Consider the following 18410-nt stretch of genomic DNA (forward strand, 5'->3'; position numbering starts at 1 on the left):
GAAATATCTATTAAATGAAGAGTAAAAGCTATGTTTGAGAAGAAAACTTTCAGGAAATATATAGTACAAAAAAAGTATTGAAAGTATGAGTTAGGAATATGAACATATAATTAATAAGGATGCCTAACATGAAAATCATTATTCTTGAGTGATTTTGTCAAAGAAAAGTACTAAACTGTCAATGAAAACAGTTATCTACAGTTTTATATATCTAATTTTTTTGGACAATTTTAAAGAATTTTATGGAAATAGAACTCCTTTCCAGGTTTGGCAATGCACCGTAATAGTTAAAAAACTATTAAAGCAAACTCTGTAATATTTTTGGGTTGCCAGAAGAATGCCAATGTCATTCACATTTTATAAATTTGATTTTCAACTTTCATATATAAAACAAGTATATCAAAATAGTGTAACCATTGCCAAGAGAAGTATACTCTTAAAAATGCCATCATGAGGAAGAAATGGGGCTAAGAAGGGTGATATACAGGAATACATTATTTCAAAAGATAAATAGTAAATGGCCAGGGAGAAGCCTCTTTTGTCAATTTATGGAGTTAGCATTTTGTTAAAATTACATGATGAGGTGGAGGGATAGAAAGCATATTTTGAATAAAATGATTTCAAATTTTTCTGCTATCAATGTTGGTAAGTCAAAGGTACTTATATTTTAGAAATAATTTTCTTCAACAGAAATTGATTTGAACAAATGAAAGAGGTTTTAAGAAGGTTGCTCTTTAACACTAAGAAATAAAAGAGATCTATGTGTTTAATCTGATAATTTTTACATGTGTGAAAATGCCAATTCCATCATATTATTAATCCACTGCCTTTTTCTTTCTGTTTCAGTTTGGTTTATACTTGGGGCCTTATATAAATAGTTACAAAAAATAATAATGAAATATTATATATTGAAAATGAAATCTATGATAATGAAAATCTATGGAGTGCAGTGAAATATATGATAATGTTTACTTGATTTCTTAGGAACTTGAATGCATTTGATGAAAAGTCACCAATTTACATGGGACTGACATTTACCAAAATGCTGTATTTTGTTGTGTTTGTACTTATTGGTCTTTATTAGGTTATAGGTTGTATAAAGGCAGAATCCTACTGTCCTACTGCATAAAGGTAATACTAAAGAGTTAAGAGTTAAATGACAGCCATAATTTTGTGTATTTAAATTATTTTCATTTTCACAGCACAAGGTGGAGGAATTGAAATTGCAATAAAATATTTTATAGATACAGTATATACCAAAAGTTGGCATGTAGGCAAACTTAAGAAACAATATTAAAAACCTAAGATTTTTGGCTCAATGAAAAACAACTTTAAATATTAAATTTTGACTTTTTTCTCCTCTGAATTTATTTTTAAGCTAACTGTGGTAGAGTCACCTTTTTAAGAATTAAACCATTTATTGCATTCCTACAAGTTACTTGATTAAAATTAGAGTCCAATGTGATATTTAATTATATGCAAAACACTGAAAATATTGGTTTCACCCAAAAGTTCCATAAGATGGTATGGAAAAACCTGAACGAACTTTCTGCCCATTCTAATGCAATAGTTGTGAAAAACACTATATATTAAATTGCTGTTACCTTATCGCCTTCGGAAAAAGTGATACCATCCACTGCTCTTTTCCAAGTGATTTCTGGAATAGGCTCCCCTTCTGCTTCACATATTAGTGTGACTTGACCATTCTCATATGTAGTCTCATTTTTAAGCTGTATTATGTGAGGCTGTACTGTAAAAAATATATACATTACTCAATCTGTATTGGAGGAAAATATTACTATTCATGGTGACCATTTAAGTACCCTTTAGCATAGTATGGAATTATTCACTTTGAGCAGGTATAGTGTCATGCTTTGCCTTATAAGAGTGCCAGGAGAGTTGCAAATTATAGGAGAAAAAACTAGAAAATAATGCTATTGATTATGATTACACAAATAATTTTAAGTGGTTTAGAAACCAACATAAAAAGTATAATTCCTTCCAAGATTTTGTCAATTAAAATCCACTTTATTATTTTTTCCTCAAGCTAAAAAATAAAATTTTCCTCTTTTAAAGTCACATGAGTATTTCTGTGTGTATGTCTGTGTACGACATCTGCTTATGTAGTGATTATCTCTTAAACTTTAAAAACAATTTCACCAAAGAGGAAAAATAATGACTGTATTCTGAATATGTAGTAAGTGTAATTATGTGAAATGTTTAAAATATTTATCAAGTAAATATATATACATACTATTTACCTTTATTATTCTAGCTGATTTATTTTGACCTCAGACTACCTTAATATTATTCCATATTGTAGATAATTGTTTCTTTACAGTTATGACTTCTATAAAAACCAAAACGTCATGTCTAGTAATTTAAATTATATTAATATTAAAAATTACGTCCCTCCACAAATTTACATATAATAAATAGCTTTAAGTTTTCAAATTCTGTATTATTGGCATTTCTTAAGTTTTTATTTGTTTGAACCTAAAAGTGATAAAAGCCAGCACTTATTATTTCAGAACAAGTAACAGGTTTCTTTTTAATCACCAAATGCAATCAATTATGAAATATAAATTAATTTTTCTTAATTCTAGAAAATTAGATTCCTGATATCAGAAACATGGCATATATATTTTTACAATTCAGTGTTTACTCCATTGACTTTAATGGATTTAGTTTTATTTCCACTTTATATACATGCTTTTGTGTCAAACACAATACAAATCTGTTCAGTTTTACTATACAAAATGATTATACAGTGATATGGTATATTATATTTCATTCATTATTTTCAATTTGGAAGGACAAAAAATATTAGAAACTTTATTTGTGTATGTTCTTACTGCCAGATTAATTTTTAAAAGTAAATAAATATTTCATATGAGCTCATTGAGATAGATTGAGATTATTTATCCTTTGGAATTATCTCAAACACTATCATGTCTAATTATTAATTTATTTTTATACTGAGTCATATTTACGTTTTAAAGAGAACATTTTCTTAAGTGGTAAATACTGATGGAACAAATTAGATGTTTTCTATAATTTCTAATAATTTTAAATTTGTTTACTCTTCCCTCTATGTGAACAATTTTCTCCTGGCTCATAGCTTTGCTGATTTCTCATCATTACAGAATTTTATGTAAACACATCTAAACATTACCCTTCTGAGTAACTTTCCAACACCATGATCTCCAAAATAACAGCTCTTTTTACCCAACACTACCTGATTAATCTAGTTTCACTTTCTTCTTAGAACATCTTATTATTCCAATTTTCTTTTTTAATATACTTTGGTATATTCTTTGTCTGTCTTATTTTGTTTGAATATAAGCTCTATGAAAATCTCCCTAGTATAGAAAACATTTCTGTTACAGCTACTACAGGACCAGCTGGCAGAGGGTGTGTCCACACATGTATTACCATTCATCTTTTGGTCTAAATAATATGCCTGTTTCTGCCAACTGCAACCACTGGTCCTTCTTACTCTTTTTGTTGTTGTTGTTATAACACATAACACAACTTTATTAGTAGTCAATTACTCAGTGTTCAAATTTGCCTGGTTGTCTCATAAAACCTTATACAGCTGATTTGTTTGAATCAAGATCCAAATGAGGCCTATCAACTGTGGTTGGTTGAGGTTTCTCTTATGTCTATTTTGACCCATATTTAGTTACTGGCCCCACTCAATTTATTTGTTAACTAAATCTTATAGTTGTTTGTCTGTCCTGTAGTTTCTTTTTTTTTTTAAGTTCAATACTAGATTCATGTATTATATAATTCTTTTTTTTTTAATTGGAATATAGTTGCTTTACAATACTGTTAGTTTCTATTGTACAGCAAAGTGAATCAGCTATACATATACATATATCCCCTCTTTTTTTTTTTGATTTCCTTCTCATTTAGGTCACCAAAGAGCATTTACTCTTATGGAGTACTCCCTCCTTCCTTCCTCTTTCTTTGTTGTGAAAACTTTTTGATAACAATGTTTTTAAAAATGGAGAAAGCATACTAAATATTAGTAGTGCCTATAATTTTTAGTGTTTGCTTTTTAAAGAGAACAATCACATTCTAAATATTTACCAGCAAAATTTTTTCCTCTTGCAAATATAATAGGGGCTAAATCAATAATTAAAAATTAATTTACCAGTTTTCTACTGTCTGTAAGGTCCCCAAAGAAGGCAATATGGCTCTCGGTAAATATGGAAGATATTTATGTACATTTCCTTTTAATAAAATGAAAAGGGAGTATTTAATTATGGTTACATGTCAATGTTTCCAAATTATAGCCTTATAGGTGAGCTCTTTTGAAGTATTAATATATTAAAAGTAAAACTGATCCCAACATATGTCATTTAAAGATTTATGAAGATCAACCCATATATAATATAATAGATCCAAATACGTGTAATTTAAATGAATTTTCTTTCAGCCTCTGTTATTAGTCAGCAAATATTTTACAAAAATTTACATGTATAATCTCATATAATTCTTAAAATAATTCTATCTGGTTGCTGCAATTTTAAAATATATTTTAAAGATGAGAAAACTGAGATTTAGGTTTGGAAATTTAAATAGCTCATATAAGTGACAGAGTAGAATTTGACTCAGACCCCCCTCTAGACATTACAGTTTTAACTACTATGCTATAATACTTACCAAAGACTTGGAGAAGTACCTGTTTTTCATCTTCGCCTGCCTTGTTTGCGGCCCTGCAGACATACGGGCCCCCATCACTATTGATTATGTTCCTGACAGTGAGTTCTTTATTGTTTCCTTTCAGTATGTACTTTTCATTTTCTTCAATAAACTTGCCATTCCTAAAGAAGAAAACAGAGGTTGATCTTCGTAAATCTGACTTCATAACTTAAGAGCATATCATACTCAACTTTTTGACCTGTAAATATCAATATTTCATGGCTCCTGTCATTGACAGATAAAGTTATATTCCAGTCAAACATACACTTTTACTAGCTGAATAGAATTTAATGCATAAATATTCAAATTATACTTGAAAGTTGTTTTGACTTTAGAGACAAGAATAACGTTTGAGCTGTGTTGAAATCTTGACACTCATCTTAGGCAAAAAACACTTTTATTCAATTTTCACTTTGATTATTAGCAAAAAAGAAAAAAATATATATTTACTGATTTAAATTCCAAACACACATTTCATGTTGGTGAGTCAACACATATTTATGAAATGTACTTCTTTACTAGGTTCCAGGGACACGTTTAATATAATTTCTACAGAAACACCCTTCAAAGACAAAGTCAATGCAATTTAAATAAATAATGAATTATATTGCACATAGGTACTGCCAATAAAAGGGTAAGAGGAAAGAATTACATGAAAACAGTTATAGAAATTATGCTATGTATAACAATTTAATTCATTAGTGAGGAGAAGAAATTTTTCTCAGATATAAGTATTTTTAAGTAGTTTCCAAGGTCTTTCTGGACTGAAATAGTGTTCTTTTTTTTTTCAATTCTAGTTTTGTTGTCCATTAAAACAACATATTTCAAACTTTTCAATAACTTACAGTAAAACTTTACAATAACTTACAGTAAAAAAAATATTTTACATGAATTTAAACCTGAAACAATTTCTACGATTCCCCTTAATATGTGTGAAGTCTTATATTGTACATTCTTTTCCATGTTATTTTATTTTCCTCATCTCCACTTCCTCCTTCTCCTTTTCTTTCTCCTTTTTTACTTGTCAACATGGTTAAATGGACAATTAATTGATTTAAAGACCCACTAATGTAAAAACTTAGGATCTATCTTTAGGGGTAGGGGGAATTTACTTGTCCCTAAAAGTGTAAATTAAAAAAGAAGAATATCTAAAAGGATTATTAAAAATCTTACATAGAATGAAACAGAATATTTTTCTGATACTCTAAATGATCTTTGCAGTGAATTCTAGTTCTGCTTTCTAGAAAGTACTGCCACATATCTTAACACAGTCCTTGTCTTTCTATGACTCAGTAACATCTATTTTTCAAGTTTGTATTGACATGTTTAAATACAACATGAAATGTGCAAAAATTCATGAGTGGTGAAAAATTAGGCCTTAAAAAATACTAGTGACAAAAGTATATAGTGCTCTGTACTTTTCTGGGTTTTTTTTTTTTTCATATTTTCACTAATCAAATATTTAGAAGTATAAATAATGACAAGATTTCAGAATTTTTGCCTAGAATTTTATGTATGGATAAGGCTTTCACCACAATTAGTGATACAATATATTTCTTAATCTAGTCAAGAAAAAAGTATTTGTTTGTCTCATTATCATCATTATCATCATCATCTAGAAGTTTCAGCAATTTGTGGCTTAGGAAACATTTTTCCTATATTATTACCTGGTTAAATACAATTAGCTTTCAGATGTGCATTTTCCCTCTCCACCCTCATTCACAGATCAGAGAACTCAATTTTAAGTATGATTTCCCCACCCGTCAATTCACAGATGAAGAGACTTTTAGGTTTAGTTTGTAATATAAGCAGCAGGTTAACTAAGTTCTAGTGTTCTTTATGATAAAGAGATTATTTCTGTACTTCATGTGAAATATTGTGCTAAAGGTTTGAAGTATAGCAAATGAGTGAGACAGGGTCACCTATCATGAAGAATTCATAGTCTGATTGCTAGTAATACATGGTAATATTGATCCCATTAATGCATTTATTCATAACTTTGTGTGTGTGTTGGGAGGGGTGGGGTAGGGTATCTATTATAATAGAAGAGAATGGAAAAGATGATGGCTGGAATACTCTGGGAATTTTCATGGGAAAAAAATCCATGATCTGAGCTTTGAAGTGGATAGGTAGGTCTTGAAGAATTTAAAGGAAGTCAGGTTGTAAAGATTATGTTCCCTTAAAAAGCTCAATTTAAAAACATCATTAAAGAATAATAACTCAGGTAATAGGTCTTAATACTTTTCTCTCAACAAACCCATAATATAGAAAGTACTCATTGTTATTCATAGTACATTTCTGTGGAATGTCAATGTCTGAAAAAGACTCCCAGAGGATTCTGATGAAATTCCACTGGGCCATCCTTTGAAATTCTAACCACTTCTCTAAATGCCACTTTTCCAGGCAAAAGAAAGTAAGGGTTAGTATTAGAGGATTCATGGAAATGATAAAAAAGGGAGAACAATTCCGCTCTTGACCATAGTGGAGTAACAAAACCATATTTACTCTCTCATTTTAAACAACACAAACACTGGACACAGAGATTAAATAACAGTTTTCAACCATTGGTCAACAGGTAGCACATGACAGTGACCTCTGAGGACCACCATAGTTTACTACCTGAAGGCAGTTTCCAGGCTGCCCCTTAGAGAGGAAGAACCCATACAGAGTCAAGCAGTGTATCTGAATTGGAAGACAGAATTCTCAGTTGATAGAAGTTAAAGTGGCTAGAATTTGCAGGTAAGAAAATGTGAGAAGAAGGCACAAGAAAGAGAATTACAGAGATATGCAGAGGTTTCCAGCCAATCTTTAACTGAGTATTAATCAGTGAGTGTACTCTAGTAAGGTTTTCCAAGAATAAGGAAAGGACCATTGGAAAAGATAAAGCACGAAAATCCCAGGACCTCACAAAAGACCAGGAATAATTTGCATACTTATCATCCAGAGTAGAAAGACCTCCTAAAACACAAATTTAAACACATTAAATTGCATCCTTACAAGAATACTGCTTCAGTAATGAAGCCAAGTTAATCTTAGACTGCAGCTTGTTCTGTATCCACCTAAAACAGGCTAAAAGCAACCTCCAGAAGATCAAACTTTCTCCATGTAACTTAACTCCATTCAAAGCTAAAGTAAAAGAACATGAAAATATCCAACACCTCAAAACATAAAATTCTCCATGTCTGAAACCCAGTAAAAAACGGACAGGATAGTAAATAGGTAGGAAAATATGACCTATAACAAGGAAAAAAAGTCAATCAATAAAAAAACATCCAGAAATGATACAGATGATAGAATTAGTAGACAAGACCATTAAAATAGCTATTAAAATATATTCTATATGTTAAAGGAATTAAAATATGTGTGGGCATGGTAAGAGAGAAATGGAAGACGAAAAAAGGCCTCCATCAAACTTATAGACATAAAAAAATAGAATGAAGAAAAATACTCTGCTGGGATTAAAATCAGATTAGACATTACAAGTGAGTTCATTCCAAGCAACTCAAGGTTGTTTTAGCATTTGAAAATCAATGGAATTCACCAATTTAAAGGGCTAACAATAAAAATCTATATGGTATTCTCAATGGAAGTAGAAGAAACATTTGAATGGAAATGAAGAAAGTGATATTAAGAGTTTCTGCATTTACTCCCACTTTGGTTTTCATGTCACCAAGTGTTCCTGGTTCTCTTTGTGAAAATTTCTTATTTTTCCTCAATGTTTGGTCTTCAACTCCCTTCTTTACTGGTTTCACTCATACCTCTTGGAAATATTATCTCTATGCAATGGGTAGTGTCTGGATTTTTCTCTCTGCACTGCTGCCCTAATACATTTTGGAATTTTTTTCACAAAGATAACATGTCTATATCTACAGATAAATATGTCACAATGAAAACTTCCCTCTGATACCAATTTTACCTCTGTTAAGAACACTATCACATACTCCCATTCTCGCATTATATATTATATATCCAGGTACGAGAATAATTATTATTTTATTCCATCCAAATGATGAGGCTAATGCCATATGAAAAAATGGAGGTGCAAAATCATGATTTTAAATTATTCAATTATATTAGTCTCTGAATCTGATTTATTCTAAGCTGTATGATAATTATATTTCTACTTACATATGAGAATTTTAAACAAATGTTAAACTTTAAGAAAATAGTCTAAACTGAAAGTCAGTCTCTCCGGAAAGATAAAATGATGAGGATAAAACTCTAGACCAATATTTGTTCATTGTAATGAATAATCCAGGAGCTTTTGCTTGCTGTGATTAGAGCTAATATTGGCTGTTTAGGATACACACTAGAAACCAGAAGTCTCTGAGATACATGAGAATTATCTGGGGTGAATGTGTTAATGCTTGATGTGTAATCCCTTTAAAAATACCAACCATGTGTCAGAAAGGAATTATTGTCTGCAAAGAACTTCTAAAAACCCCTGTCTGAAGAAATATCTTGTTTATTGCTACTTGCTATGTTAGAGCAATAAAGGTTTGAAACTTGAAGATAGTATCAGTAAATGTTCAGAAAGTAATAAAAAATAGTTTTGAATTTCAATTATTCTCCTTAAAATATTTTTTTAAAACCTAATCCTTATTATGGACACTTTTGCCAATTTGAATATAAATTTCTAATTGTTTTCTTGTGACTATTCTTATAGTATATGAATTATGAAGTATAGAAGTGATTCTATAAATGTTTAGAGATTTGCTTGAGTAGTAACCTCAATTAATAACTAATACATATTTAAAAACTGTCCATTTTTAAACTTTAATTGTCTCACTTTTAACAGTGTGAGACACAACCTAAAAGAGTGGAATATTTTGATATCTGTTTGATGTTAATAGAAATCAAATAACGTTTAAAAATTCAAAAAAAATATAAAAGTGAACTGTAAAACAATAGATTTAGAATAGAGAATTTATTCATTTGAACATTTTATTACATAACATTAAATTTATTGAAATTTAACTCTACATAACTAGCTTTTTCTGTAATAATATGGTACGCAAATATAATATACAGTTATATTTAATAAAATATAATTTTGTACACATACAACAGTGGTGTCATCCATACTAGAAGTCCCACTTGTGGGTACTCTCTAGTAGGAACAATAAAATGGCTGAATTTGTCACAGGGCTCGTGGCCCATTTTGGCCAGAAACACGCCTTTTAGATAAAATGACCAGGGCTATAAGCACAGCCTTTGACTTGTGTTAAATCATTCTGTTGCTCTCTTTAGCAAGTTAATTTAACCAACTTAACTGAAAACGAAAATCATTTTCAAATGAAATTCATAAACAATGTTTCCATTCTGGACAGAATGATAAGACTGTAACTATTTTTCCAGAAGCCTGACTATGGGCACAAGCCAAAGGGATGTGGGTGCATAACCTACCTGTACCAGGAAATGGTGGGCTCAGGAGAGCCAGAGGCTCTGCAGGAAAATGTCATCTCCTCTCCTCTCTCTGCTGTGGCATTAAAGGATTTCTGATGCATTGTGATTGCTGGCGGCACTGAAAAACAGACAAATGTAGATTAAATAGAGATGAAAAACATTTTACCAACACCACTGGGACATTCTTACTGTTGTTAATTTTCTTTTAAAGCTAAGCTTTACAACTTCTGTACTTATATCAAGAGGACTGACTTGGTTGCATAGTAAAATGACTAAAATCACTGATCTGTCTTCTAATGTACAATAATTAGATAATTCACTGTAATGCAGTTTTACTATTTTTAATCTATTAAACTAGACTAAAAATAAACTAGACACTTTAGCAAATATATATATATATATATGTATATATATATATATATATATATATTTACATATACACACACTTTTTTTTTTTGCGGTACACGGGGCTCTCACTGTTGTGGCCTCTCCCTTTGCGGAGCACAGATTCTGGACGTGCAGGCTCAGCAGCCATGGCTCCCAGTCCCAGCCGCTCTGCGGCATGTGGGATCTTCCCGGACCGGGGCAAGAACCCATGTCCCCTGCACTGGCAGGCGGACTCTCAACCACTGTTCCACCAGGGAAGCCCTACACACACTTTTATGAACTATTTCTTACAGAAAGACAGACAATACCACCCTGACTTACATAAATACTGAGATCTACTTGGAGCATAAATGGATTTCTTATTTGGGTTCTCATCAGTGTATGTACTTCTATAAGCAAGCATTCACTGCTTCAAGACAGGGCTTTCAAATTAAGTGTCAATCCATAATGTTCTTTCTGATTAACTACACTTAATTTCTTCAAACAACCATAGAATATTTTATGAAGAGAAACTGCTTTATCCATAGATAATATGAATAGATTTTCATGAACAATTCAATTTTAAAATTAAGCTTCCCCAATTTCTGACTAATTACATTGCAAAAACTGTATATGTTGCACATTTTGAACACATTGAAACTGTTACTGAAATGCACTGTTTGCAATAAACGAATCAATGACATCCATAACAGAAGCTAAAATTTCAAAGTAAAGCATAAATTTATATTTAATGTACATTTTTTATGATTTTTCAACTGAATATGATGAAATGATATTCCTAAAATTAATTATTTAATACATTTGATTTTACATATCCTAAACAACATGACCAGACAGGCACTTAGAAATGTGATTTTAATTAAATATCTCTACGATAGCATTCAGGTCAACACTGATGTTGCATTATCACAATTGATGGTGGGGATAGGAACTGATATGTTTCTTAGTAATTAAGCACAATTAATCAAGTTTCTGCCTTTATGAATTTAGACACAAGGTGCATGACATGTCATGCTATCTGTAAAGTAACATAATAATTACTAGTATTACAATAGAATGGACTTTTCTTTTCAGATGTTAACTCTGCATTTTAAGTCACTGAAATTTGACTATAGTATTCTATAGCATTCATGTAGATAGAATCATTTTCAAACAGAGAGCCATATGTTCCAGTTCTTGTCCTATTACTGTTACTAACCTAAACAAGTTATTTATTCTTTGTCATAATTTTCTTATCTATAAAGTGAACTGTATTTGTTGGATGATCTCTAAGAATTAACAAATCTTAATCTCTGTGTTTTATGATATATTAACTCTGCTAATGACATATGTGTTCTTACTTGTAGTGTAGTTTAGTAGAAAAATATTAATATTACATGTTTAGATACTTTGAGGTACTTTGAAGAGTAATTCTAGAACTATTCTGAAGAAAAATAATATCAAAATCTGCAGAGGTTTTCACTAGTTCAGATGTCAAGATGTTCAGGCAGTTTGTTAGCTACTGTTTAGACTGTACAGCATTTTTACATATATTACCTTATTGCTTCTGAACTCACTGTTGAGTTCGATTAGATAATTTTAAAAGAGGTAACAATTATATTTCATCTGATTATATTTTTCTCACAAGACCAGCACCTACTCTATTTTATCTTTTTAAAAATACTTTTGGCATTTGACTATATCTGAAATGTGCAGTTTTAATAGCTTTACCAAGATTTATGTTCTGTACCCGTTAAGTAGTCAATCCTTTGTAAGTTTCTGTTTTTATATTTTAGCTTCAAGAAACATGGGGATGTGTAGAGAAGTAGCTCCATAACTTACTTACATGGAAGCTTTGGTTCACCTTCAAGTTATAATTCCCCTCACTGGCTGCTTATGCACCAAAGACATCACTAACTTGACATCTTAATCCCCCTTCATTAACAGTGGAATCCAGCTAGTCTATGTGTCTTCTGTGTCTTGCAGTCTTTTTCTCCACCCACTTTCCTTCAAATGTTTTTTGGAAGATAAAGAATACTGTATTAACCATGAAATACTTGTATGGTTCTGATTAACAAATACCAATAATTTCTACAAATTTATTCAGGATAGGGATAACAAACTCCACTCTACCATTGTCAGAAAAGCAACTCTTTTCTAATTTATTGATTATTCAGATCTTTCCTAAATGTATATCATCAAATATATTCACATGTAGATCCTTTAACTGGCAGAGGACTGCTAATCTTAAGACTCAGCTTTTTCATAATTACCTTTTCTTGTTTTTACTTTTAAGGCTGCATGACACTTAGACATTCACATAAGAGAGGACTTGGGGAAGATAGCAGAGTAGGAAGTACCAGGCATCTGTCTCCACACCTACACAGCAACTGCACTGTCACAATCTGTCTAATGTAACTATCTTGAAACTGTGGAGTCTATTGAATGTTTGCCACTTCCAGGCAAAGACATGGAAGATAAACTGTTGTTAATACTGGTCAGTTTCAGCTGTTAGTACACTGGCATCTACCTATCCCCCTCCCCATCTGAGGCAGGAAGCTGTGCACATGTTCCTAGTGTAGGTTGCACAAAGAAAGCCAGCATAGGCAAAAAGGACTTTGTCATTCAGATATCAAGGATCTGTGCACTGATCACTGACTGATGCTTTTGATCACAGAGGTGCAGATGAAGAGGTAGTGGCCATTGTTGTTATACCTCCCACAATTGTGAGATCTGGGGATTTAATTAACTCTCATTCTTTTAGTCCCCCCTTCATTTTTCTCTTTTTACCATTTTGGGAGCCAGACATTAAAGACTAGGACATTCAAAAACAACTGCATATAATGGACATATTAGAAAGTGACCATGCATGTCCAGGGAAAGGTGTAGGCTTAGAAAATACCTGAGGATACCTTAAATTTACATCTCAGGCTGACATTTGGCATAGAGACAGCCTTCAATAATAATAATAATAACCAGTAACAGGAAACCCTGGATTGAGAAAGAATCTGATTTCCATAGGAAGCACTTATTATGTTCAAATATTCAGTTTTCAGAAAAAAAAATCACAAGGCATACAAAGAAATAGGAAAGTATGGCCCATTCAAAAGAAAAATTAAATCAATAGAAAATTTGAAAAAGACCTGAGGGAAGATATGCTTGATGAAGGCTTTCAAACAACTGTCTAAAAGATACTCAAAGAACTCAAGAAAGAAGTGGACAAACTCAAGGAAACAATATATGAAGAAAATGGAAATACCTATAAAGATATAGAAAACCTAAAAAAAAGCCAGAAAGAAATTCTGAATCTTACAATTACAATCACCGAAATGAAAAATTCATTAGAGGGATTCACATGCAAATCTGAGTAAGCAGAAGAAAGAATCAGTGAATACGAAATAAGGCAATGAAAATTCTTGAATCTGAGAAACAGAAAAACAAAAGATTGAAGAAAAGTGAATACAACCTAAAAGACCAGTGGGACATAATCATGTAGACCAACAGTCACACAGTGGGAGTCCCAGAAGGGAAGAGAGAGAAAGGGACAGAGTGAATATTTGAAGAAATAATGGCTGAAAAGTTTAGCTATGAATATAAACATCCAAGAAGCTCAACAAACTACAACTAAGATGAATTCAAAGAGGACCAGGCCAAGGCACATTATAATGAAATTTTCAAAAGGCAAACACAAAGAGAAAATCTTGGAAAGCAGCAAGAGAAGAGTGACTCATCACATATAAGGGATCCTCAGTAATTATCAGCAGATTTCACATCAAAATCTTTGGAGGACAGATGGCAGTGGGTAGATATATTCAAAGTGCTAAAAGGAAAAAAAGAAAAAACTGTCAACCAAGAAACCTATATCCTGGAAAACTGTCTTTCAACAGTGAGGGAGAAATTACGATATTTCAGATAAGTAAAAGCTGGAGGAGTTTGTTACCACTAGACCTGTCCTGCAAGAAATGCTCAAGGGAGTCCTACAAGATGAAATAAAAGGACACTAGAGAGTAATTCAAAGCCATATAAAGAAATAAAGAGCTCAATAAATGTAAATACATGGGCAATAAAAAAGCTGGTACTACTGTAACAACAGTTTGTAACTGCATTTTTTTTTCTACACGATTTGAGACTAATATATATTTAAAAAATATATTTGTATGATTTTAACTATGTCTTATAATTCCAGATTTTGTTTTCTACATAATTTAAGAGACTAATGCAATTTAAAGAATTGTCAGTTCATGTTTTGAGACACAAAATGCATAAAGATGTAATTTTGTGATATCAACAACTAAAAGGAATGGAGTTAAGCTTTAAAGGAGCAGAGTTTTTTTTATATATATATTTATTGAAGTTAAGCTAGTATAAATTTAAATTAGAATGTTATAACTTTAGGACATTATATGCAATACCACCAATAACCACAAAGAAAATAAGTACAGAATATACACAAAAAAAAAATGAGAAAAGAATTTTAAAGTTTCACTACAAAAAATTGACTAAACAAAAAGAAGATAGTAATGCAGGAGATGAAGAGACAAAAAAATCTATAAGACATTTGGAAAACAAACAGCAAAATGACAGAAGGAAGTCCTTCCTTATCAATAATTACTTTAAATGGAAATAGATTAAACTTTTCAATAAACAAACAGAGGTTGGCACAATGCCTAAAAACACATGAAAAAATTATGTCCTATCTATAAGAGATTCACTGTCAATAATGAAGACACAAATAGATTGAAAGTGAAAAGATAAAGATATAATAACCAAAAAAGAGAAGGGGTGACTATACAAATAGACAAAATAGGTGTTGAATCAAAAAGTTTATGAGGAAACAAATATTGTATATTAAAAAAATGTCTCAATATAGCAAGAAAATATAACAACTGTAAATATTTATGCTCCTAACAGTAGGCCATCAAAATACATGAAGCAAAAACGGACATAATTGAAGGAAGAAATAGTCCTACAATAATAGTTGGGGACTTCAACAATTCAGCCTCAATAATGCATTGAATGACCAGACAGAAGATAAGTAAGAAAATAGAGGACTTATACAACACAATACACCAACTAGTTCTCACATATATACAGCATACTCTATCCAAAAAAAGAGAGTAACCACATTTTCTCAAGAGCATGTAGGACATTCCCCAGGAAAGCCCATATGTTATGTCAAGAATTAATCTTAACATAAAGAACCAGAATAAAAGAATAAACACAACCCAAGCTAGCAGAAGAAAATTAATAATAAATATTAGAACAAAAAATTTTAAATTGAGAATAGAAAATAATAGACAAAATTAATGAAACCATAAGTTGCTTTATTAAAAAGATCAACAGAATTGACAAAAATTTAGCTAGATAGACTAAGATTTAAAAAGATAAAACTCAAATTATTAAAATCAGAAATGAAACATTAACAATTCCAAAGGAATAAAAAAGGATTATAAGAGGACACTATACAAAAATTAACTCAGAAAGAATCAGACCTACAAACTATAAAACTCTTAGGAAAAAATATAAGGCAAGAGCTTCATGACACTGGATTTCACAATGTTTTCTTCAATATGATACCAAAGGTGTAGGCAACAACAAGAAGAGTAAAAAGGCAACATGCAGAATGGGGGAAATATTTAAAAATTGTATATCTGATAAAGGATTAACATCCAGAATAGATAATGAACTCCTAAAATTCAGCAACAACAAAAAAATACATAACCCAATTCAAAAATGAGCAAGAGGAATTAAATAGACATTTATCCAAAGCAGATGCACAAATGGCAGATAAGCACATGAAAAGATCCTCAACAGCACCCTTAGGGAACTGCCGATCAAAGCTACAGTGAAATACCACCTCATATCTAATAGGAAGGCTACTATTAAAAAATAAAATACAATAGCAAGTGTTAGTGAGGACGTGGAGAAATTGGAACTTTTTGCATTATTGGTAAAATGGAAAATGGAAAACAGTATGGTGGTTTCCCAAAAAATTAAAAATACAATTGCCATGTGATCCAGCCATTTCACTTATGGGTATATACTCAAAAGGATTTTGAGCAAGGCCTCAAAGAGATATTTGCTCATCCATGTTCATGGCAACATTATTCATAATATTTAAAAAGTGGAAGCAATACAAATACCCATAGATTAATAAATGGATAAGCAAAATCTTGTATATGAATAAAATGGAATACTATCCAGCCTCGAAAAAGAAAAGAAAATTTTAACTATTTGTTGTAGTATATCTACAACATGAATGAACCTTGAGGACATTATGCTAAGTGAAATAAATCAGTCACATAAAGACAAATACTCTATGATTCCACTTATTGTGCACTTAGAGTAGTCAAAAACACAGGTACAGGGAGTGGAATGGTGGTTGCTAGAGGCTGGAGGGAGAGGTGAATGGGAGTTACTGTTAAATGATTATTTAGTTTTGCAAGATGAAAAGAGTTATGAGGATGGATGATAGTGACTGGTGCACTACCTTACAAGTGTATATAATACCACCTAACTGTGCATTTAAAAAATGGTCAAACTGGTTGATTTTATGTTATGTGTATTTTACCACAAAAATTGAAGTAATGTAAAAGGAAAGTAACATAAGATATCTCAGGCCCAGGCCAAGAAACTAGATGGACCAGGTTAACACCAAAGTACCTTGTAGCTTTAACATTCTATAGTGTTATTCTCAGTGTATATGGGAAATAATTTAGTTTCTTGCCTCAGGTCTTTCCATGCCTTCATCAGCATATGGTTCTTTCCATTGCATATAAACAATGAACAGAGGTAAAGGTGAAACAACTAGGAAACCACATTTGCAAAGCTGATTCATATTACTCAAGGATGCTAGAAAATTCCATTTTTTTCTGTTTAATTCTAAGACTCCTCCTTTGATAAGAAAGCAAGTATCTTCATTTTGCAACTTAACTCTTCAGCAATTTTTCATACACCAATTGCTTATAATATCGTGTAGTAAAAAAGAATGGTGTTTTAATATGACATAGACACTCCTTATGCAATAAGATTTAAATAATGTAAAATGCATTTCCATCATGATTTTGATGTTGTTACTTTCCAATGGTCATATCAGGCATCAACGATGTCAAATATTCAGTTTTTTTTAACTTTATTTGTTTTATTTTTTTTGTTTGCTTTGCTCTTCACTACTGTCTCATAGACTATTATATCACCTATCCTTTCTTAATTATCATTAATATTGGTTCTGATTACTTGCATTAATCTTCCACTTCATATTTATGAAGTTGGTCAATTTAAATTGCTATTTAATAGAACCAAGATTTTTTTGGAACTCAAAACACATACAAAATATCAAATGATTAACATAAAACAACTAACTAATTATAAAATTTCATTTTGAAAGAAAATCTAGCTCATTTATCAATGCGTATAGCTAGTTCTTTTCATATAAATGTAGTCAGTGGTTTCCAATCTTGAGTGTCAGCATACTTAGTATTACTGCCTTGTTACAGAATCAAGCAATATATATATATGTATATATATATTTGTGGTACACGGGGCTCTCACTGTTGTGGCCTCTCGTGTTGCAGAGCACAGGCTCCGGAAGCACAGGCTCAGCGGCCGTGGCTCACGGGCCCAGCCGCTCCGCGACATGTGGGATCTTCCTGGACCGGGGCACGAACCCGTGTCCCCTGCATTGGCAGGCGGATTCTGAACCACTGCGCCACCAGGAAAGCCCCAAACAATATTTTTAATGTACTTGATTTAGAATTAATAACTAATTGTCAGGTGTTTTCCACATATTTGTTCCTAATTTTTGAATACAGTAAATCAGTAACAATTAAAATTATCTGATGAGCACTGAGTTTTAAAATCAAACCTATCTGAGGAATGCAGTAAGAGTTCTGTTTGATCCATCATATTAAAAGATAGTGAGGGGGCTT

General features: G+C 31.5%; 1 protein-coding gene across 4 annotated transcripts in view; it reads right to left on the reverse strand.

Annotated features, from left to right (window-relative positions):
- Window positions 1-18410, reverse strand: part of NCAM2 (neural cell adhesion molecule 2) — a gene marked incomplete at both ends in the record, with an annotated part of 482494 nt that overhangs the window by 155972 nt on the left and 308112 nt on the right. For all 4 annotated transcript variants that reach the window (XM_081234865.1, XM_081234863.1, XM_081234862.1 and 1 more), the window contains 3 exons: window positions 1605-1750; window positions 4672-4832; window positions 10117-10234. In XM_081234865.1, coding sequence (XP_081090991.1) covers window positions 1605-1750; window positions 4672-4832; window positions 10117-10234 — 425 coding nt within the window. The remainder of the gene's footprint in view (window positions 1-1604; window positions 1751-4671; window positions 4833-10116; window positions 10235-18410) is intronic.

The sequence above is a fragment of the Mesoplodon bidens genome, assembly GCF_964165515.1.
Source record: "Mesoplodon bidens genome assembly, chromosome: 5".
In the NCBI taxonomy this organism is placed as follows: domain Eukaryota; kingdom Metazoa; phylum Chordata; class Mammalia; order Artiodactyla; family Ziphiidae; genus Mesoplodon; species Mesoplodon bidens.